Genomic DNA, 24,278 nt, shown 5'->3' with positions numbered 1-24,278 from the left:
CCTGTGGCGGGGACGAGTATGATTAGGACGGTCACTGTTGAACTCCCCACTGATGCAGTGATACCCTCAGATACCCCCTCACACGGCGATCCCTTCACAGAGTGATTCCCTCAGGTGTTTCATCACACGATGATCCCCTCACACGGTGGTCCCCTCATTTATTGATCCCCTCAGGTATCCCCTCACCCAGTGATCCGCAACCTTGGAGGGATGATGGACAATCAAAATGAATCACTTGCGAGGGGATATCTGAGGATATCACTGTGAGGGGGAATCTGAGGGGATACTTGAGGGGTCACCGTTTGAGGGGATATCTGAGGGAATCACTGGGATTGGATATCGAAGGAAATCGCTGTGTGAGGGGACATCTGGTATCACTTATTGGATATCTAAGGGGATCACTGGATTAGGGAATGCTTGAGGGGATCACTCTGTGAGATCACTATAAGATGGGATTACCGTGAGGGGATATCTGAGGGTATCACTGAGTAGTGGCATAGAGTCAGTAATGTACTATAACTTTATGAGGGGATATCTGAGGGGGTCACCGCGTGAGGGGGTCACCGCGTGAGGGGGTCATTCTGTGAGGGGGTCACCGCGTGAGGGGGTCATTCTGTGAGGGGGTCATTCTGTGAGGGGGTCACCGCGTGAGGGGGTCATTCTGTGAGGGGGTCACCGCGTGAGGGGGTCATTCTGTGAGGGGGTCACCGCGTGAGGGGGTCATTCTGTGAGGGGGTCACCGCGTGAGGGGGTCATTCTGTGAGGGGGTCACCAGAGGTGTGGACTCGAGTCATGTGACTTGGACTCGAGTCAGACTCGAGTCATGAATTTGATGACTTCAGACTCGACTTGGACTTGCATAACAATGACTTTGTCCCACCTCTGGGGGTCACCGCGTGAGGGGGTCACCGCGTGAGGGGGTCATTCTGTGAGGGGGTCACCGCGTGAGGGGGTCACCGCGTTGGTGACGTCACCGGCGTGACGCGCGCGTGACGTGTCGCGCGGCCGCCATGTTGTTTGTGTGTGGTGGTGGGGGGGGCGAGGTTCCCTGTCACTCCCTCTTCATTCTCTCTTTCCACTCATTCCCTCCTCTCTCATTCTCTGCTCATTCTCTCCCCCTCTGCATGTAACGCGCTCTGTCACCAATGCCCCCTGCGGTCCACTCGCTCTTCACGCCCTTGACTGACTCTGCTCTCTTCCCTCGCCACTCGCCGCCGACGTTCCGCAACCTCCTCCTCGGCCTCGACAGCAGCAGCCGCAGCCGCTCGCTCGGCAGCCTGGCCTCCCGGCCTCCCGGCCTCCCGGCCCCTGCCGCCGATCGGTAGTCACCGCTGGGCCCTCGCCTCTCGTGGAGACAGGGGGAGGAGGAGGAGGTGGTGATGATGATGATGGAGGCGGGAGGCGCGGGCCGCCAACGCGGCCTGCCCAAGCTCAAAGACGTCCTGCGTGGGCAGAGGAAGGACTCCGAGGTGGGTGGGGATCGGGGGGCAGAGAGAGGGATAGGGGGCGATAGGGGGGCATGGACAGAGAAGGGGTGGGGGATAGGGGGGCATGGACAGAGAAGGGGGGGGGGAGAGAGAGGAATGGGGGGACAACAGAAGGGGGGGGGGTGGGGGTTGTTGGGAGAGAGGAATAGGGGGGCATGGACAGAGGGGGGGGGGTGTGAGGATAGGGGGGCATGTACAGAAAGGGGGGGGGGGGCACGGGCAGAGAGAGGGAGTGGGGGTACATGGTAGAGAGAGTAAGGGGGTTTGGTGAGAGAGAGAGGGAGTGGGCATGGGTAGAGAAGGGGGGTGTAGGGAGAGAAGGATAGGGGGGCATGGGCAGAGAAAGGGTGGGGGGCTTGGGTAGAGAAGAGGGGTTGGGGGGGCATGGGCAGAGAGAGTGATGGGGGGGGGGGCATGGAAGAGAGATGGAGGGGGTATGGTGAGAGAAGGGGGGGAGGTGGGGAGAGGGTGAGGACATGGGCAGGGAAAGGGTGGGGGGCATTGGTAGAGAGTGGGGGGTGTGGGAAGACGTTGGGGGCATCGGCAGAGAGAGGGGGAGAGAGAACAAAGGGGGTTGCATGGAGGGCACGGTGAGAGAGAGGGGGCATGGCGGGATAGAGGGCACGGGCAGATCGAGGGATACCACGAAGAGAGGCACCGATGTGACACTGTGGTGTTGTGCTTCCTTTTCAGGGTTCACCCGAGTCTCCAGATCTGGAGTTTAACTACAGCGATTCGGATGAATACGCAGCTGAGCTTTCTGGTAACGATCACAGCTCCAGGGCACCACGACTTATTTTATATCTTTCGTAAAAAAGCCTTCCAACAAAGGTGGCACAACAAGAATGTTAATGTTTGAGTCCTGCAAATTGCTACGACTATGGTCACTGTTCCCCTGAGCTTGACTCGTTGATTCCTCCACTTGACCGGTTTCGTCTCATCCACAATGTTCAACCATCATGAACACTACAGGTCACATTCTTAGGTTTTTTCGGTAAAGTCACGTAGGTAAAACATAAAAAATTAATAAAATAAAATAAAAATCACGACGTTTCGGAGGCAACACAAGCTTCCGTCTTCAGGTGGAACCGTCACAGCTGTCGTGGCTGTGACGGTTCCACCTGAAGACGGAAAAAACCTAAGAATATGAATCCTTGCAGTCACGAAAGCTTCAAATCTAGAACTACAGGTCACAACAACTCACTCGCTTACCCACCCCACGCATAGACGAAGCCACTCACGACACTGCAGGTCATAACTCCGTCTCTGCCTCTTCCCTTGCTCTGCTCCACTTTGTAATTCTCTCCCATCGTCTCTTTTACAAAGCTCTTACAATAACCTTGCTCAATTCAAGAAACGTGTTTCCTTTGTTGGTAGCCACTTGACGTTTTGTACCTTTGGTACTGTCCTTAGCCACTGTTTAAAAAAAATATCTCGGGCTCTTAATCTTGACTTGCGTTTTGTTTGATTTTTAGAACTCTACAGCTACACAGAGGAGCCCGAATTTGCCATTAACAGGAAGTGCTTTGAAGAGGAATTCAAATCGATCGGTATTTTTACATCAAACACACAGCCTGTTAGTGTAACATATTCATACTTTATCATTGTACCGTCAAAAGTCAGGGGTTTCCTCAAATCAGCATTGAGACTCTTCTGTTTACAGCTCTGCAGAGCCAGTGACAGTGGATTTCCACATTCCTATAGCAGGGGTGAGTCACCGAAGGACAATCATTGTTGGTACCCATTTTATTCACCCCAGAGGAATGATGGGTTGAGTCAACCCCTCCAAGATCTTAACTTGCCACTTATTGTGAGCCGCTCCCTCTACCTCTAAGACACCTGGCCGGACATAACATTACAGTTTTATAGAGGAGTTGCCATAGAGGTTTTATCCACCCCAGAGGAATGATGGGCTGAGTCAACCCCTCCAAGATCTTTACTTGCCACTAATTGTGAGCCTCTACCGCTAAGCCACCTGGCCGGACATGACATTACAGTTTTATAGAGGAGTTGCCATAGAGGTTGCCGGTTCGTTTTCATCTCACGGCACGGCATTCCATATGACTTGTTGCGTGCACTCGTGAATGTGTCCATGGACCAGAATATATCGCTCCCTGCCTTGCACGAGACCCTGCACCTCCCCTGGTGGTGTGGCTTCTCCTGGTGGTGTCGGTTCCCTTTCCTCACCGCCTCTGGTGTTGTGGCCTCCGCTGGTGGTGCAGGGGAGGGCGTGTGCTGGCAGGACGTGGGAGATGAGGCACGACGCTCCTGCATTCTCAAGCTGCTTGATGGGTTGGAAGTGACGAGCCGAGAGAAGCGGCTGAAGGTTACACGCGCCATCCTATACTTGGCCCAGGGTACGTGCCCCACCACCTGTGCTGGACTCCCCGGATTTTGACATTGTAGCTCGATGCGAATGGGAACGGTGGCTATGGCTCAGCCGTCGTTTGTCCAGGAGGGACCTGTAGTCGGTGCCGATGTTGCGATGTGCGATTCCCAATTGAGTAATTTCAGGTGTAATTTTTCAAATTGAGCAAATTTGGAGCTTTACACCAGCACACAATGGACTCCTGTTCTTCCAAGGATGTCACGGGTCGTTTAACGTTCACTTTGAGTGAAGCAGAGAGCACATCGTAGCTTTTGAAATTGAAGCTTGACACCGGTCGTATGCAATTGCCACGTGTTGTGTGCACGTTGCGAATGAAATGTGTTGACGTTGCAAAATGAACTGTTGACGTTGCAGGAACGTTTGCGGATTGCAGCAGCGAGGCAGAGGTGTTGAAGTGGGTGCGACAGAATGTGTTCCTGTTGCATGAAGTCGGAACGTTCAACGCTCTAGTGGAATTACTGAACATGGAAACTGAGTAAGCACGCACTATATTTTTGTTGCATTTGCATTTTTGCACATTACATGTGTAGGGGTTATTACGGGAGGAAAGGCGGACGGGAAACACGGGTGTCTGCACCCATACACACGGGTGTCTACACCAACGTCCGCATCCGTTAACCACTGGGGGGCCATGGGGGCTCCGTGATCCCCCATAACCCCGCCCCTCCGAGGGGATCCCTATAAAAGGCGGGGAGCCAGAGAGCTCGAGGCCAGTTAAACAAGAAGCTGACCAGTGAAGTCCGAAGACCGGGAGATTAGGCCCTGGGACTCCCCTGTCTCGCTGCCCTTGTCAGGGCCGAGCTGGGTAAGCCAGCGGCGCGGCCCAAGAGCTTCCGGACCTCTGCTCTTGTAAGGGCAAGGCCGGCTTAGCTGGGTGCCGGGATCTGTGCTTACCAGGGTCAGATCAGACAGCCTCCCGTAGCCTATTAGAGGAGGACCGGGAACAGGACAGGGGGCTTAGTACTAGGGGTGGTTTCCCAGCTAGTACGGGCGAAGGGGCCGTTACCCCTTCAACTATTGTGTCTGTCCCTGAGTTAATAAAAAGAGTGTGCCTCAACTCCGTCGTCCGTCTCCTTGCAACTCACTACACATGTACCGAGTTGCCGGTTCGATTCCACCCAACAGCAGTGTAAATGGGTTCGCCACAGTTTGTCGATCGGCAGGTCACTTGTGATGGGTAAAGTGTGGGTATGCCAATCTCTTCTAACACGTCCGGTCAATGTGGAGGACTAGACTAATACCCCCTTAAGTTTCGTTATAAATCTAAGTTGTATATAAATTATATAACATTCTACCGTGTGAAATAAAAAATAATATTTCTGCCAGGCAAACCTGCACGCTTTATAATAACACTACTATGCTTATGACCAAATCACCTGCAATGCTCCCAAATTTCTCGGATGTTGTAAGCTAAGCCGGTTCGAGCCTGGATAGTGCTTGAATGGGTGACCACTGTGCATAATAGGTATCATAGGCTGCTGTGGTGCTACGTTATGGGCAGCAGAGGGCAGTGCAGAAAAATCTATTCTACTGTAGCCTTCTCCAAAGTCTATGCACCCTGCCTTCAACTCACACTGACCAGTTTGGTCAAGTTATGGTCAAATAATGCTTGAATGCTGTCCCAATTTTTTGAGACAGGGATAGGGAATCCGTCTTGCATGTGTTGTGTCCGGATGTTTTGTGTTGCCAGCCAGGTGACTTGCCGGTAGAGCGAGTGGCTCTCAATTTGAAGGTTGTGAGTTTAAATCCTGGTTGGGGCTTGACTCAACCCATCACCACCCCTCCGAGGTGGATGAAATGAGTATAACTCTGTGAGGAAGTCAATTGTGGTTGTGTTTTGGACAGTTGCACTTCCGCTATAGAAATGTAGAATGTACACGTCTATCTCAGGGCTGTAAACAGGAAATGAGCACCACCTCAATGCTCTTTTGAGCCGGAACTCACTTTGACTTTGAGCTGTGTTGTGTTGCAGTAACAGTCAAGCTCTGAGCAGTGCCCTGAGGAAACCGGCCATCTCGCTGGCAGATAGCACGGAGCTGCGGTGAGTGAGGCCTTCTGAGGGCCCAGGTGCCATCCAGCAGTTATCACAGGAGCGAGAAAATCACCGTCGTGATAATAATCGTCACATGTACAGGGCGTTCGCAGAACTTCTTCACAAACTCAAACTGCCTTACATTTTTTAATTTAATAGAACTGTTCACAAAGGGTGTCCCCAGTGGTAGCTGTCCTTGTCTGGCATGAGGTGACCGCACAGGTCTGCCAGTGGGAATTCGTCTGCCAGTAAGGGGGTAATGATGCAATGTGTTTCCAACTTGAGTCAATTCTGGTGTAATTTTTCAAATTTGGAGGGTAACGCGGGAACACATTGGAAATGTTTTATAATTACCTCACCGGATCTTTACCATCAACTTTGAAGCAGACGGAGCGTAGTATTCTACGGTTAACACACATCGCAGGGTGGTGCAGGCGTAACACTTGTGCCTCACAGCAAAACGGTCCTGGGTTCGATTCCTAACTCGGGCACCTTTCTGCGTGGAGTTTGTTTTTTCTCTCCCCCTGTTCTGCATGGGTTTCCTACGGGTTCTATGATTTCCTCCCATAGCTAAAACAATCAACATACAATGCAACTGGAAATGGCCAAAACATCCCAATGCTGAAACATTAGCTGCAAATTACTCGATTGGCTTAGCAGCTATATCGGCCCCTCCTGCAAAAACTTGGCAGGACCCTCCCGAAACAGAGTAGAGACTTTCGTTGGTAAAAAAGCAAACCATGGCGGCCTGCCGGATATGAACCACGAACATCTGCAACGAGCGGCAATGCGCTACTGCTGGGCCGCGGAATAATTACCAACAAATTTACACAATTTTTTTTATACATGCAGCTACCAACGCAACACAGTGTTTATCATTTTCGCTAATGTGAAATCGGCCCTTGTCACCTGTTGCTCGTCACTGTGTTGTGTTATCTGGCAGGAGTTTGGGTTTTATCTGGGCGCTTGAATGATGTGCCCGGGTGTGCGTGGTGTCACATGTTGTATTGTGGTGTAAGTGGCTGTGGTTGGGGCTGAGAATGCGTGTGGGTTTCAGAGATGTGTGCGAGTGATTGTGGCAGCCTTAACCCAATTTTTTTTCGCGTTTAATAACCGTATGTGTCATGTGCTACTTACCTATGCTAATCAATTTATTTTCCAGAAATTACAGTCCTGTGTCTCTTTTGATTTAAGTTGTTTAAATGCAAAATCAAATTAATTAATTACTAGCCTTATTCACACTTGTGTCAATTTATTGTTAAAGTTAGGTTTGATTTGTTTCATTAAAAATGTTAAAATATTGTGTCCTTAAATTGTTCTTTGTGTAAACCAGGTCACCCTTGCCAAAGAGGAAATGAAGTCTCCCATGTATCCTTGGGTTTAGCTTGGCACGTAGTCCTTCACAGCCAATACCAGGATTCGAAAAAATTAATCAATTCGTAGCTAAATAAATGGTACTAATTGACTGCCTGATGTGCAGAGTTGTGTGTGTGTGTTACATGCTCACGGTGTTTGAAGTGGCTGCGATTAGCCCTGGGAGTACGTGTTGGTTACATGTTGGTTACATGTTGTTTACATGTTGGTCTTGCGTGAACCCGTGGCACCTGCAGTGTGCTGCTGAACATAATGAACATCATGGTGGAGACGCTGCGGAGAGAGGAGGAGGGAGATCGCCCCGAGTGGACAAGAATGCGCGACACCTTTCGACAAGATCTGGGTAACAATTGCCGTGCGCCTTGATGCACAAGAGGCCACCGTTTCCTCAGGAAAGGAGTGGGGGGTGGAGGCTTCAGATGGGTGGAATTGGCCAGGATGCTGCGGTCAAGTGTGTGGTTGTTTTTGCTGTGAGGGTGACAGACAGCAGCAGTCTTGGGAGCTAAGGAAGCAGTTCTGGATGAGATAACGATGGATAATATGTATTATAGTGAGGGGTGAGTTTGGGGGGTGCAAAGTGTCAAGGATGCAAGAAGATGTTTAGATGATATTATTAGAAAATTTAGTGGGGGTAGCTGTATTTGCTTGTGGTGATGTTTGTGCCTGGTGTGTGTGTGTGTGTGTCCTGTGTTTTGTTAAATTTTTTATGTGTTAAAATATTTCACCTGGAACATTCCTTGAGATGAAAAAACTCGTTTGCAAGTGTCCATGAAGGCATAGAATGCAAATACCACACACATACACACTCAACAACAGCAACCACCATTTGCTACTGAGTGGTATTGACATCACCACGGCGCTTGTGCCAGGCTAGGTGCATCTTGAGGTCACGTGGAGTGTGGAAGGCTCTTGCTGCTGACAGGTCACGGGACAGACGCAGGTGCTATGAGTTGACTGAGATGACTAGCAAGTGGCTATGCACCCATAACTCTAAATACGCAGCATGCGCGACTGTAATACATAAATAATAATGTGGTGTACAATGCTGGTTTCTATAGACTGTGCTCTTGTAAGCTTGTGTGCTTGCATTTTTATTAAAGATGTAAATAGGTTTGAGACAGGTGGCATATGTCTGTGTGGGAGATTGTTCCATGCTGAAGCCGCTCTCTGTGTCTGAGAGAGAGTGGGCCTGTTTGGGTTTTTAATCTAGAGATGGTTCTTATGCTGTGATAAATCGTGTGTGTGTGTGCAGGCCTCCCCATATACAGAGAGGACCCTCTAGCAGCGATCCTGTTTGGCATGCTGACGCGGTTCTGCAGCGGTCACGCGCCGCACTTTCCCATGAAGAAGGTTCTTCTCTTGCTGTGGAAGGTGGTGCTGGTGAGTGTGTCGGTGGTTGAGCGAGCGTATGTGGGTGGGTGATTGTGTGTGGGTGAGTGGATTGATGGGTGAGTGTGGGTTGGTAAGCGAATGTGGGTAGATGAGCGGATGTGAGAGGGTGAGTGGGAGAGAGTGGGTCGGTGACAAACACTGGGTGCCAGGTTCCCACTAGCAGCTCAGAGTATCATTGTCGTCAATCGCGTACACAAACACGTAATGATCTGGCTAAAGTGTTTGTCATAAGACCCTCCACCACTCAACACAGCCAAACAAATTAAATTGTCACATGGTGTACACGTGTTTAACGCGTTGGTTATTAGTGTCTCAGCTCCGTCGCCAGTTAACTGCAGAGCAATTCTCCCAACTAACTTTAGACAGATACGCGACGTTTCGCTTTAAGCTGCGTCAAGCATCTTCAAGATCCAGGAAATCGGCTGCGTCACCTGACCCAGCTTCCTAAACATGTGTCCCGACCTCGCAGAAAACCGATCATGTTTCAAAGTGGATATTCACCATTATAGATTCACTTAATTTCAATAAGAATTATACTGGTAGGAACCTCCTGGTTACACCAGCCCACGGGGTTATTGTGTCCGTCCGTCGTGCATCCAAAAATGGGAGGGGTGGAGAGGGGAGGGTGGGGAGGGGCTGGGTGGAGAGAGTGGGGGGTGGGAGGGGTGGGGCTGGGTGGGGAGGGGCTGTTCACCTCGTGGTGCCCTTAAACGTTTAACCTACTCACGCCGGCTTGTGCCCGCCCTCACAGTCGGCCATATTTGTGGAATCCACCACGCCGCCGTTGACCCTGGCCATTGACCAAGCAACCCAACGTTCCTACCAGCTTCCTCCGCAGGAATGTGTTCTGGGTCAATGATTAACATGATGCGTTATTCAGTGTCATTACTCATGAATATAATAGACTGCAGCAGAATATCATTATGTTAACTGCAGCTTCACTAATGATTTATCTGTTTTTATGATTGATTTTTGAATATATGTCACCTACTTGTTTATGTGTCCAAGCTACATTTAAGCTAAAACTATCAGCCTGTTTGAAGGTGTCTTTTGCTATATCGGGTGATGGAGGGACTTATGCCAGAAATGTTGGCCAAATCATTGTGGCCGAACCAAAAAATCGATTGCAACAATGATCATTTAATTGATTTGCTATCTACGCCATTTGTATAGCACAAGGATATCACAAAGGAAGGCGCTGTGCTCAACACAGTCTGCAGTGTTTTCACTGTAGCGGCGATGTTGCCGTGTGTAATTCCAATGAAGCAATCTTCAGGTAATTTAGACCAAACAATCGTCATATTAGTTACCGACCCCTACGTGTTAAGCGCTTACCTGCGTTGCCATGCCGTGCGTGAGCGCAGCTGTCCCTCGGAGGCTTTGAAGAGCTGCAGAGCAGCAAGGTGCGACGACGTGCCGAGCTGGCGCTGCCCGTGCTGCCCGAGGATAGCTTGGCGGTGACGCGGGCCATGCGCGCCGCCTCTCCCCCCGCGTCCGCCGCCGACATCATGGAGCAGCAGCAGCAGAAGCGAGCGCGCCGCCCCCGCAGGGTAGCAGCCACACGAGGCAGCCACAGCGATAAGCTCACCGTGATACGCTCACCACGACACCACGACACCACGACATGTCATAAACTCACCACGAGACCCTGTGATCACGTTTCTTACAGGGTAATTGTGACAAAAAAAAGGTAAAACCAGGTGAACGTTATGTTTGTATTGCTTCACTTTCCTGTACGTATGCTAAACTTGTGACTGGGTCTCTTTCATATGGTTACTGCATGAAAAATACTAAGATATTAAACTTTTTTTTATTGATCGCGCAACGATTACCATGTGGACATGTATAGTAGCCAAATACTCTAAGCAAGTTTATAAATGTGGAGGAAAAAACGGAGGGCCCAGAGAAAAATCCACACGATCACGGGGAGAACATGCAAACTCCAAATATATGGACATCAGGGTCAGGAATGAGCTCACAATCTCCTGTGCGAGGTAGTTAACGTTTCGCAACAGTGTTCGCCCATGAAAGAGAAACCCTCCACTACACGGCACGGCCACCGCCAGGCACGGCTAATCCGATCTGAACAACCCTCGCGTTCTGCACGTACGGTGACCGTGGCATGTGCGTTGCACCAGGGGCTGCTGAAGCAGGATAGCCTGGACTCATTCAATGAGAAGGACCCGTACAAGGGCGAGGAGAACCGCGACGAGGACGAGGATGGGGACGAGGGGGAGGGGGGCTCGGAAAACGAGGGGGACCTCATGGAGCGAGAGGACCTGCTCCCATCCCACGCTCTGGCTTCTCATTCGTCCATCTCCCACCTGCACGTCCCCAAAGGCCTGCCCTGGGGGCCCAAAGTCAGGTGGGTTCAATATGTGTGGTGCGCTGCATAGCTTCCCCCGCCTGGTGCTTGATGGGCACGCACTCCTCCGTGATGCACGTTGAACACTGTCCGCACCGTAGTGTGTCATCCTCGCGGTATTCAACGCGCGAATGGTGTCGCAACAGGAACCCCCACACAGCTGCCTGCTGCCTCCTGCAGCGCGAGGTGTGACCGCCGTGAGCGCGTGTGTTCGCAGGGAGAAGGACATTGAGCACTTTCTGGAAGCGAGCCGGAGCAAGTTCATCGGCTTCCAGTTGGGAGGGTGAGTCTTCCGCTCTCTGTTGGAAGTTGCCATCTACGCCACGAGCGCAATAGACATGATCGGTTGTATTCGTTTTGCCAAAATATATTATTGTTATTCCGCTTGTTTACCCAGGAAAGCCTCGCTGAGTCTCAAGACTTTTCTCAGTAGGGTCATGCTCAAGTTTTTGCAGCAGGGCACAATGTTACAATGTGTAATACCATTATAGACTGCCAGTACACTCACCCAGCTTAACCATTGCTACAGTCTACGTTATAGACTGGCAGTACACTCACCACACTTAATAACCAAGCTACAGTCCATATTATAGATTGCCAGTACACTCACTCCTATTAAGAACCAGGCTACAGTCTACATTAGTGTTTTTTTATTCACTTTATTTTTTATTATTATTTTTCTATCTACGTGACTTTACCGAAAGAACCAAAGAATATGTGTAATCCCAATTTGTAAGTAATTTCTCAGCATTTGGGATTTTTGGCCAAAACCAGTTAACATTTTCGAGTGTGTTTAGCTTTGGAAAGAAACTTTAGAATCCAGAGGAATCTCGTGTGGAGCAGAGGGCGAATTGGGATGTTTTGGCTAATAGCAGTTACATTGTTTTTTTCTTGAGCTATGGGAGGAATCTGGAGTACACAAAGGGGGAAACCCTCACCATGTGGAATTTGTATGTTCTCCCCCAGTTCTGCATTGGGTTTCCTTTCGGGTTCTCCAGTTTCTTCCCCCAGATAAAAATAAAACACACAATGTAACTGATTGGCCATAGATCTCAATGTTGAAAATATACCCGCGTATATCAGCAACATCGCCTCCTTACTGTAAAACTTGGCAAGGCCCCCTCTGATAAAGATACTCTATAAGCCTTTCCTGGGTAAACGAGTGGAATAATAATAACATAATTTCGCTTCAATCGCACAGACACGTGTTAAAACAATGACGATGATGACCTCTCTGTCAACATTCTCAGGGACACGGAGACAGTGGTGGGACTGCCGCGGCCTATCCACGAGAGTGTGCTCATCCTGAAACAGGTGCTGTAGTTTGAGTATTACGTTTACTTTGTTTAACCTGGTGAGAACTCAAGTAACTGGGATTAAACCTTGTTTATAAAAGTGACTCGGGACACTGGAATGACAAAAGTAATAACATCATTAGACCTCCTCTGCCAGTACCAAAATATAATAATAGGGTTTTCCCCCTTTTTTCTGGCAACAAAACTGAAACCTTTTTACAAGGATTCATGTCTGTATTAACAACAATACTTGCTCGACCAGAGGACGCCAAAAGGCGTCCTCTGGTCGAGCACCAATTGGGTCGAGGCTCAAAAGAAAGCCGTCCCTTGGTGTGGACCAATCAGTTTCTAGGACAATGCATATATTATCATAGTATGTTTTTTGTTTGCATTTTGACTGCAAGTATTGTGGTTAATGCAGACATGAATCTTTGTAGAAAGGTTTCAGTTTTGTTGCCAGAAAAAAGGGGAAAAACCCTATTATTATTTAAAGTAATAACGTAAAAATGTATGACAGCAATGAAGCATATAGCAATCGGAGCAAAACAACCAAATATAAATCAGAGTAAGACAACCAAATTGAAATCGGTGCAAAACCAACCGTGTTACAGAATAAATGGATAAACATTGCACAAACGTAAACCAATGTTACGTAAGATAAACGTCCTGTAACTCGCCACTGTTTTTACAAGCCTGTGACTGCATCAGCAGACGCTTCACCACTGTCTCTTTGCATGTGTGTTCCTGACAGCACAAGTACATATCGATAGCTGAAGTGCAGATCCAGCGGGAGGAGACGCTGCTGCGGATGCCCGTGCTGCAGGTACCGGCTCTCCCAGCTCTCCCAGCTCTCCCAGCTCTCCCAGCAGGCAGTTGTCATTGAAGAGTCGCAGTGAGTTCCTGCCTAATGAGCATTGAGGAGGTGCTCATCTCCTGGTTACAGCCCTGCAGAGCCAGTGACTGTTGGCTTTCCCAACGAGTGTTGCTCATTTTATCGACACCTGAGCGATGATGGGCCAAGTCAACCACTCCAACCAGGATTTGAAATCGCATTAGGTCCGATTACGAGCTGCTCGCTCTATCGCTGAGCCACCTGGGCGGATTGTCGTTGTACAAGGAACGTAGATTTTGAGGAATGGTGTGATTTACAAATTGAACGTGAAATGTAACAAGGGGCATGGTTACCACAAGTGCAACGGCGGATCCAATGAGGGAAGAATGTAAATTTTATTTTATTATTTTGACTGCTTTTTTACCCAGGAAAGCCTCACCGAGTCTCAATTATTTATTTTAGGAGGGTCCTGCTAGGGTTTCCCAATGAAGCAGTTTTCAGGTAATTTTTCTTAAAATTGCCAAATTTTTACCTTGATGCCACGACACAACGGTCCTGCTCTTTTTTTCGAATGAGGTACGGGATTATTATAATCCACCGTGTAATATTTTACAAACGGATTCTGAGTGTAATATTTAACGGCCTGATTCGAACCATGAATCTCTGCAGCAAGAGAATAAACACATTACCGCTAGGCCATGGCACCGCTACAGTAGCAATAGAAAAGTGATACGGAGGCGACTAACTGCCAGCGAGAGAGCAAGATATCTGAGTGAATCCATGAGTGCTGGATCATCAATAATTTTGACAAATGTGGGTGCTCGTCGGCTGAATGACACCCCCCTCCTCCCGTGCAGTGGAGCAGTGTTGTCGGTTGGTGTGCGTTGAGCGCTTGCCCTTCGATCGCCTCTGCGCGCACGTCTCATTGCGGGGTTCTGCGTCTTGTGCGTGCGGCAGGGGGAAGAGGATGTGGAGCAGACCCCAGCAGAAATCCTCTACCAGGGGATGCTGCCCAACCTCCCGCAGAACATGGTGCGTGCTTCCGGAGGTGACCTCCAGGGGACCATGGGAAGTGATTCACGCCATGTGTAGTGTTTATTGGTTTTAATTATTCGCAATCTCCGGCAGTCGCTGGGTTCTCAGTTTGTGCTGCACGAGACCATTATCTGTCGGCTGTCGACCTCAGAATCATTATTTATCCTTCAGAAATCTGATGAGCTATGAAGCCCTTTTTACAGATGTCTAGTCGGGGCGGGTTGCAACATCAATAAAAAAAGGAAAGTGCAAAGTATGGGAAAGGTAAGCAAATCAATACAAATTAAATATATAAACTAGATAATGTATGTAAGTTCAAATTGGATTAGTACACCAATTCCCAAGCTTGGGCAAGGCAGCAAAACAACAGCAAGGTTTTGATGTAACGACGCGCAGAGGCATGTCACATGACCACCACATCACATGGACACTGCTGTCAGCCTTGTCTAGACTACCAGCTCAAGGGCTGAACAAGTGGCCTTGTTATTGAGTCGTTCACAAAAACAAAGAGTTGAAAAATATGTCTGCCCCAGCAGGCAGCTGTGAAACAGAAACAACTCTGTTCATGTTTCGCCCTCATTAGGACTCATCAGTACTCATCAATGTTCACTGGTGCCATCTGCCTCTGGGAGCCATATATATGGAGAGGGATTCCCTCCACTATTGGAACCCCAATGAACGATCACTCGCCTAACGATGCCGAGGTTTTCCAGGACGCTTGAGTAGTTTAATGCCTCATGTATTTTTATTTACAGATTGCGTTGCTCAAAATACTGCTGGCAGCAGCACCCACATCCAAGGCCAAGACGGACTCCATCAACATCTTGGCAGACGTACTCCCAGAGGAAATGCCGTGAGTTGCCCTCCATCCCATCACACGCACCCCCACGCACCTTCGTTGACCCGTGCATGCACTGCACACAACAAGCCCATTAACATTTTAGCAGAACTAGCGGCTACACTGTGCCCTGGCGGTTATGTCGCACCCTGGTGGTTATGCTACGTTCCCGTAATGCAGCACTGCAGGTAGTGAGGGTTGGTGAATCACACACAGGTTTCGTGAAACTCCTTACCTGTTGGCGTCGAGGTCGCTGCCATCTCCTGCCTTGCCAGGGTATGGAAGTACAGAAGGTGGGTTCATTCCAATCTGTAGGGGACTGAGTGTTTCCCCCCTCGAATGCATGGGTTTTCTTCGCGCACTCGGGATACCTCCCACATCTTTAAAACGCCCATGAATACAATTGGCCAAACATTCTAATACTCGCCTTTTGCCCGTCCAAGGACGGGTGTATTGCAGTAAATCTGAAACTTGCAAGCGAAAAGCAGACCGCGACGTGATATTCATTGCATCCATTCGTGTGCAATTTGTAAGGCCGCGGTGACGCAGACTTATTTCATTTAAAGGTTATAATCCCTTGTTCATCATGACGTCCTTTTTACTTCGATGTCTCAACAGCGTTACGGAGATCACGTGACGTGAGGGTTCTGTCTTTGTGGTGAGGGCTGTAAGTTGACGATGAGGAGGGGGGAGGAGGCGCCTCGCCCCCCCATGTGGAGTGACGTCACCCACTAATTATTAATGGAGGGGGTGTCCATTTGGAGTGATGTCACCTGTTCATGGTTATTAATGAGGGGGCTGTTCGATGTGCAGTGACGTCACCTGTTCATGATTAATGAGGGGGGTTCTCCATGCGGAGTGACGGCACCCACTCGTGATTATTAATGAGGGGGGGTCCATGTGGAGGACGTAACCTGTTCATGATTATTAATGAGGGGGGCTGGTCGACGTGGAGTAACGTCACGCGCGGGACACACAGACATTATTGGCTCATTATAGTAGTTGATGGGACCACATAGCTTAGGCTGGTTCTGGTTTCCTTATCACTTTCTTGTGGTTAATAAAACGTAGTTTTGAGATGCAGGTTACATGAATGATGCTAAGTAACATTATTAAATCCTCTTGCCTGTCATCCTGTAATCTGCACATGGGTTAACTGTTCACAACAGATGCTCATTGATGAACATTATCTGCCATCTGAGCTGGAAAACACTGTGGCTTGTGTGCTTGCAGGATAACGGTTTTGCAAAGCATGAAGCTGGGCATCGACGTCAATAGGCACAAAGAGATTATCGTCAAGGCCATCTCAGGGCTGCTGCTGCTTCTGCTGAAACACTTTAAACTCAACCACATTTACCAGGTGAGCACACACACTGCAGACGCACACCATGGAATGGAGTCTGGAGCATAGAATAATCCCAACTCCTGTTATTGTTCCTCCAAACCATTTTCACTGCTGCTGTGCAAAGCACAAGTTTGGCCAAAGGCTTAATCCTGTTCCTACCTCGCTGCACTTGATAGAATTAAGAGTAAAGCAGCAGTATGTTACTCCTATTTTGCTACTACCATGGTTACTGTACCTGTGAACCTCACCACCAGACTGACAGTTTAGTCTCATCCACACTCAACCACCACACTGCAGGTCAGAACTCACCCACTCACTCAAACATTCACTCCGCCACTCTTCCGCCCACTCACTCGCCCCTCACTCGCCCATTCACTCACTCACCCACTCACTCACCCACCCACTCACCCACTCACTCACCCACTCTTCCACTCACTCACCCACTTACTCACCCACTTACTCACCCATTCACTCACTCACCCACTCACTCACCCACTCACTCACCCACTCACTCACCCACTCACTCACCGACTCACCGACTCACTCACCCACTTACTCTCCCACTCACCCACTCACTACACTGCAGGTCACAACTCTTCTCTCTTTTCTTCCTTTGTACTGCGCCACTTTTTCCCCATCGTCTCTTTTTCAAAGCTCTAATAATAATTTAGCTCAATTCATGAAACGTGTTAACTCTTTACCTGTTCCAATGGAAAATGCTGTTTGTTGCTGGTCGTTTGACGCTTTTGATATTTTTTGGGCCTGTGCTCGGCGATGGTGATAAAGTGATCAAACAAACAAACCAACCTCAGAACAGCAGCCTTGCATTCCTTCTCAGGCAGCGATACATTACAGTCTAACCGATGTGGGCCCTATGCATGCACTACCATGTATAAACACGCGTTCATGGTGTTGCCCAAATATCTCAATATAGGACCACAGGGTTTGAGCAAAAGCTGGCACCAGTTCTGGCTGCTCTCCCGCTTGCGCGTGGTTTCCCACACCTCTGTGCATGTTACAAATTCTACTACAGCAACGTTTATATATGTGATTTGCGCTAATAACAATGCTATATAACACCTACACAAAATATTGTTATTATGGCCATTTCACAAATGTCTTGTGAAAATACCCACAGAGGCCAATACAGCTACGTGTCGTGTGGCTGGCGTGCGTGTGTGTGTGGCGTGTGTAGTTTGAGTACATGTCCCAGCACCTGGTGTTTGCAAACTGCATACCTCTCATCCTGAAGTTCTTCAACCAAAACATCATGTCTTACATCGCAGCCAAAAACAGGTGTGAGCTCTAAATCTGTAAAACATCTGCAAACAATTCACCTCCTTCACATATCTGTCCCTTCTTGTAAAAACATACAAGTGTTTTTTTTTACATCCCATCAGCCACATGGCCTTCTGGGAGTGATTTATTTTCAACAGCGGTGGTTCATCACTAGCAATTTCTGAATCGGTTTCGACTTTCGGTGTCTCATCGATCGGCAAGAGCTTGCTTGAAGCAATGCTGGTGAACCTACCAGATGTTTATAGATGAGGACCCCTCTCCCCAGGAAGTGTTGCACGAATCTACACATTGACTCTCTATGCAGCCACAAGTCACTTGACACTGCATAGCAATGTCTCGTCAAAAAAAAGGTAATGGGAATGGTACGGCCTGCAAGTGTTGCTCACGCCACATAGCTCGTGGAAGGGCCTTCACGAGAGTAAATTCTAGAGGGCATTTGCTCCTTCACTTCCATGTTGACAAGATATGTTGGAAGTGGTAGGGGAGTTCCCATACTTTACCCCACCACACGCGACTTACCCCATTCAGCTACCGTGTCGGGAGTTTGAATCGAACCGGTGACATCTGGATTGCAAGTCCAACTTGCGAACGATTACAACCACGGCAGCTCCCATGCTTTATCCAAATTGGCAGAGTGTTGTAGATTCTAGGGAGCGTTGCCTCTGTCACAAGACACCAATACAGGCAAGTTCCAAATATAATTCTTTAAATATTCCGTCTGGAACCATAATGCAGCTGACGGTGCATGAATGTGCTCCAGCACCCAGTAAAACCACTTTTATAATCTGGATCAACCAATATTACAAAACAATAACTTAAAAACTAAGTAGAACAGTGAAGCAAATAGAAATCAAAGAAAAAAACACTGCATTCCAGAACAAACTGTGCACAAACAAGAATCATTATGAAAGAAAATAATGTCTTGTTAGGTTGGCTTGGACAAATTACTTATTAAAACCAAGTAAAATAAAGTTACCGTGGATTGAGGGTGATTTTTGCACCCGTGTCAATAGACACGAGGTCTTGTGTCAAATACAACTGCAAGTCAACTCATTAGTATTGCTGCTGCAGGCCACAGCTAGGAATGCCTGGACAATGTGGAGTTGCTCCTGTGTTTGTGTCGCCTGATGTGACTTGTGTTTTTCTGTTTTTAAGTATCGTGGTGCTGGATTACCCATACTGCGTGGTGCATGACCTCCCTGACCTGACAGCCGAGAGCCTGGTAAGTCCTCACCTCAACCTCATATCAACCTCATCTCCACCCACCACCACCCATCTCCATATTAAACATGAATTACAACTGCAGATGTGTAAGATGTCTTTTAAAGTTCCAGGAGTTTGTCCTGCTGAGATTTCGAATCATTCTTTTAACAGGGGATGTTGCAATGGATATTACTCGTGCTTGTGTGTGATTTAGATTTAACAGCATACATAGGTGTCCAGCATTGTGTATAAAAGCCTTATCCAGATCACCAGCTTTAAATCACTGAATATCTGGACACTTCGTTGATTAGACAAATGACTTCAGACAGTCAGAATTGTTAAACTTAGTTATTGTTCGTATGCCAAACAAAACGGCTCAAGTGTTTTGCTTGCGTGGCCACTTAATGGAAGGTGCAAAAAATTAGTGACACAATCTCATGAAGCATGAGTTTGATGTCAATAAAGTTTATTTTGATGTGGGATTGTTTCAAATTTTTATATTAAACTAAATATTTATAGGACTCTGTAATCTGTAACAAAATCAATAAGTATCCAATAAGCCTCCTTCACATATCTATCTCTCAACATAAAAACGTATTTTTTTACACATTCCATCAGCTACACAGCCTTTTTATGAGTAGCAATGGTTTGATACAAGCACACACAGGTCCAGCTTCGTTATTCAATGTCCCGTCAGTAGTTGGAGGTTGCTTGAACCAATGCTGGTGAACTGCCAGATGTTTATAGACAAGGAACCCTTTCTGTTAGATGAGTCCTAGTTTGACGCAGAACTATATAATGACACAATATAATTTGTGCCTTTGTGAAGAATATCGGTAACACTTTTAAACAAACAATACGCCTCCTTCCCATATTGCTTCACGAGCATTGGTTTCAGCAAACCTGACTGCCGATGGGACACGGAATGTCGAAACCGGTCTAAAGTTGTGTTCATGTTGAACCAATGCTCCTGAAAAAATGCACTCCCACAGAAAATAATTTTATTTTATATGGAGAGACATATGAAAAATAGGTATATTGTCTACTTATTTATTGCGTTATATTTTGCATGATGTTAATGATTATGTTGTATACAATGTGTACAAACATTACAGTATAGGCAATTGTTGGCACCGGTTCTAACTGCGTTCTGCACGCATTACAAATTCTTCTCCAGCGGTTTGAGATGGTAATTTGCACGAATGACGCTACACAAAATAACCGTTACAATGCAAACTGAGTGACGTGTTTACTCTGCTGTCCGTGTGGTACAGGAAGCCGGGGATGAAACCCAGTTCTGCTGGAGGAATCTCTTCTCATGCATAAACCTCCTCCGAATCCTCAACAAGCTCACCAAGTGGAAACACTCGCGCACCATGGTGAGCCATGCCGAACTAGCATTTGTTGTATGCAATGGACACCAAAACAGGGCTTGGTTACAATTTTAACTGGTTTTAGCAAATCTTTGACCGGGACTGAATCTTTCAAGAGCATTGTAAGCCAATTAAACTGTAACCAATTCAACTGATTGTGTTTACCCGCACCATACATGAAAACCAATCGGTTCGACTCCTTAGTTCGGAGAGGACCTTTACACAAGACACATGTTGTTAAAATCTTGCATAGATCACCAGCATTGGTTCAAGTAAACCTGACTGCTGATGAAACATAGAAGGAAATAATGCACTTCCAGAAGGCCATGCAGCTAAAGGGATGTGTAAAAATAATTAGATTTTTATGCAGAGGGACAGATGTGGAAGCCTGTTGCCTGATTATTGATTCTGTAGAAATAAATTTCGATTTAAAGCTTTCGTGACTGCAGGGATTCATCTTCTTGGTTCTTTCGGTAAAGTCACGTAGAAGGGAAATAATAAAATAATAAAAATAAAACATTTAATAATTCTCACGAAGTTTCGGCCACAACGCAAGCAGCCGTCCTCAGGTGAAGAACAGGTCTGTCGGAAAGACAGCGTCTGAATGACGCTGTCTAGTAGCAGCGTGTTTCTCTGTCTTTGTGGTCGATGGAGACCGGGTGGAAGGAGGGCGGCTTAAGCAACAACTAGTGACCTCGTCACATGCAGTCTCACCAGATTACACGTGAAATAATCGTACAGTATTATCCACTTAGGAGATATTTACCTACGCAATTCTTGAGTTGACGCTCATCAGGGGTGAGCGGCACAGTGTCAAAGTGGTGACACTTGTGCCTCCGTGAGAAAGGACTGTGTTTGATTCCTGACTCGGGTGTCTCTGTGGATTTTTAGTTTCCTCTGGGTTCTCTGGTTTCCTCCCATAGCAAAAAGAAAAAGCCCAGTGTAAATGATGTTGGCCAAAACATCCCAATCCTGAAAACGTACCTGTAAACCACTCAACTGTGATTACACATTGCAACATTGCTCCCTCCTGCGATGCGATGCTCCCCCTGGGTAAACAAGTTTAATATAATCATTATCACCTGACTGACCCCCGTTGAAAGGACATTGTCCGCAGCCAGGGCTGTGCGTGATGTGGCGCCGTCTGCCGACAGATGCTCGTGGTGTTTAAGTCGGCGCCCATTCTCAAGCGCGCGCTCAAGGTGAAGCAGGCCACGATGCAGCTCTACGTGCTCAAGCTGCTTAAGGTTCAGACCAAATACCTCGGGCGGCAGTGGCGAAAGAGCAACATGAAGACCATGTCGGCTATCTACCAGAAAGTACGGCACCGTCTCAACGACGACTGGGCATTTGGAAACGGTATGTGGCCAGTTCTGCGCGCCCTTCCCTGTGTGCCAGGTCCCTGCGGCGAGCGGGCCACTGCCTGGGTGTTGATCGTAGTAATATTCTCGGAGTGTGCGCAGTTTTTATTCACTCGCAGAGGCACAGGAAACAGACAAGTGCCAGGGAAGACGGTGAGAAGCAACACCAGCGATTGCCCGAGCTCTGCGATCCTATATTAGCTTGTTTAGGCAACTCGATTGAAGAGTTTTATACATGTGGGTGGAAAGCGTCGTGCCTGGAGAAAACCCACGTGTGAGGTGGGGGTAAGACTCAATCGCCCGTACACATGGAATTTAACCCACTTGCTTTACTGCCATGCCCTGGCAAGCCAGGAGATGTCCGTGACCTCGACGGCCTGTGTGTGATCCACCAACCCTCGCTGCCTGCGCACTGCAGCATTACAGGTCGTGTGCAGCATAGCCACCAGCGTCCGGTACTGTGTTCACACACGCGCAATACATTATGGATATTTGCCAATCGGCGCCGCGTGTTTGAGAAATCTGCTGTCGTCTTGCGGCTGCAGACATCGACGCGCGGCCCTGGGACTTCCAGGCAGAGGAGTGCGCTCTGCGGGCCAGCGTGGAGCGCTTCAACGCGCGCCGCTACAGCGGGGAGGCGGCCTGCTGCGACTACGCGCCTGTCGACAACTGCCTTCAGAGCCTCCTGGGCCGCTCCACGGAGCTGCCCTCGCACTTCTGCTGCAGCTACGAGACGTGGCTGCACAGGGAGGTCTTCTCTCAGCCTATCCGCTGGGAAGAGCTCCTGAAGCCTTTGTAGACGCGAGACAGGAAGACACAGGGAGGGTTTGCTTGAGGTGTGGAGTTTGACGGAAGGAATGCATGTGGAGTGGTTGAGGGACTGACAATAACGATTACTTCTACATGTGCTTGTTTACCCAGGAAAGCCTCAAGACTCTTCTTTCAGGTAGCAGGGTCCTGCTACGCTTTATCAAGAGGGAGTGACGGTTGAGATATATTTCCCAGTTGAGTAATTTGCAGTGTAATATTATTTTTTTTGGCACAATGACCTACTGTTTGAATGACGTCATCGGATCTTTAACGCCCGCTGAGTGAAGCAGACCACGTGTAGCGTGTTGTGGTTAATACACACCGCAAGATCAACCAGGGAAGCCTGTCAGATTCAAACTACGAACCTCTGCAAGAAGCAGCCTCTGGGCCATGTTACTGCTCCACGTATACACTCCGGGCTCTTATTTATTCCAATGTACCACCATTACTCTTTCCTTGACATTGTGACATTGCAAGCACATGTTTGAGGTTTTTTTACCTAAGTTTGAAAAGTAAAGTACAACTTGCTACTTTTGTATATACTCTGATAAAAGACAAATGGACACTGGTTTTGTCGTGATTAAACTTGACCCCAGCTTTGCCATCACTGCATGATATTGTATCCTTTCACAACTCTATGTTCTCAAGACAGAGCGTGGCATTTTCCACCTCATGCATCAAGTTGATCAAATATCCTCGTTCTCCCCCACCGCCTCTCTCCACCCAGCAGTATAAATGGGTACACCAGTCATTTGGGGGAGGTCGTGTATGGTGGGGTAAAGTGTGAGTTATCCCATCGCTTCCAACACGTATGGTCAGCATGGAAGAGCCAAACATACCACTGAAGATCTAGAATTGAAGCTTTCGTGACTGCAGAAATTATACTCATTGTTTTTTCGGTAAAGTCACGTATGTAGATTTTTTTCTAAAATAAATTAAATTTAAATAAATCACGACGTTTCTAATCTCTTATCCACCTGATGATGAGCGCTTGTGTTGCGTTCGAAACATTGTGATTTATTTAAATTTAATTTTTTTTATAAAAATGTTATTTCTACGTACGTGACTTTACCGAAAAAACCAATGAGTATTCCACTGAAGAGTTTGCTCTAGTGGAGGTGCTTCTGCCAGCAATTGCAGGGCTGCGGCCTACACGTGGAGTTATGCTTGCTTGCCCGCATTTTGCAAAAGGCAAGTGGTAATGGTGATTGATGCTTGTAAAGGATCGCATAATTACTCTACATCTCAGTAACTGATATAGATGGCAATTCGTGCGTTTACCTGTGCTGCGATTAATGTATTTATAAACGCTAATAGGAAAGCCAGGTGGCTTGGTGGTACAGCGAGCAGCTCATGGTTGGGGGGTTGACTTAGAACTTCATCCCTGCAGAGTCGATAAAATGAGGACCACTTGATGGGGAAGTTAATGCCCTCTGGAAAGACTTGCCCTGCCATATGAATGCAGAATTTCCATCACTGGCTCAGGGCTGTAAACGTGAGATGAGCTCCAATGCCTCGGTGCTCGATTGAGCAGAATATCACTTTCACTCTAAAATTAGGACATTAATCTGTACCTAACTTGTACCTAATATTGTTCTGTTCATGTTGACAATGTCTTATGCACAGATGCGAATTTATTTCAATGCTGTATCATGAAGTTTGTGTTTGAATAAAGCATTTTAAAGTCAGTATTGTTGTGTTGGTCATTTTATATTGAGAAATGTTTGCGGTGGCAGCTTGGGTAAGCCTTCGTCCAGCAGTGGATTGATCAAGGCTGATGTTTAATTGATAATGGAATTTCATGTGGCAACCAGTCCCGTGTCTCTTCATCCATGCGACCAGACTGGG

At 47.8% G+C, this 24,278-nt stretch overlaps 1 protein-coding gene across 5 annotated transcripts; it reads left to right on the top strand.

The window, feature by feature from the left end:
- Positions 1 to 1,006: 1,006 nt before the first annotated feature.
- On the top strand, positions 1,007 to 24,118 carry STRIP1 (striatin interacting protein 1). Of its 5 annotated transcripts, none has more exons than XM_061566980.1 (21): positions 1,007 to 1,469; positions 2,181 to 2,250; positions 2,963 to 3,037; positions 3,710 to 3,844; positions 4,231 to 4,351; positions 5,849 to 5,917; positions 7,519 to 7,625; positions 8,535 to 8,662; positions 10,039 to 10,224; positions 10,828 to 11,039; positions 11,257 to 11,322; positions 12,290 to 12,353; positions 13,086 to 13,157; positions 14,124 to 14,198; positions 14,957 to 15,054; positions 16,273 to 16,399; positions 17,580 to 17,680; positions 18,839 to 18,905; positions 20,161 to 20,265; positions 21,414 to 21,618; positions 22,166 to 24,118. In XM_061566980.1, exons 1-21 carry the CDS (start codon positions 1,380 to 1,382, stop codon positions 22,417 to 22,419), a joined length of 2,427 nt encoding a protein of 808 aa, XP_061422964.1. In that variant the 5' UTR covers positions 1,007 to 1,379; the 3' UTR covers positions 22,420 to 24,118. The 5 variants fall into 5 exon arrangements, with proteins under 5 accessions (XP_061422964.1, XP_061422962.1, XP_061422961.1 ...); XM_061566978.1 differs by having other exon boundaries at positions 14,124 to 14,234; XM_061566977.1 differs by having other exon boundaries at positions 10,825 to 11,039; positions 14,124 to 14,234.
- Positions 24,119 to 24,278: the final 160 nt, after the last annotated feature.

This window comes from Lethenteron reissneri, chromosome 38 (assembly GCF_015708825.2).
Source record: "Lethenteron reissneri isolate LAM-NWPU_2019-01 chromosome 38, ASM1570882v1, whole genome shotgun sequence".
NCBI lineage: Eukaryota > Metazoa > Chordata > Hyperoartia > Petromyzontiformes > Petromyzontidae > Lethenteron > Lethenteron reissneri.
This window is presented reverse-complemented; position numbering and strand designations above follow the sequence as displayed.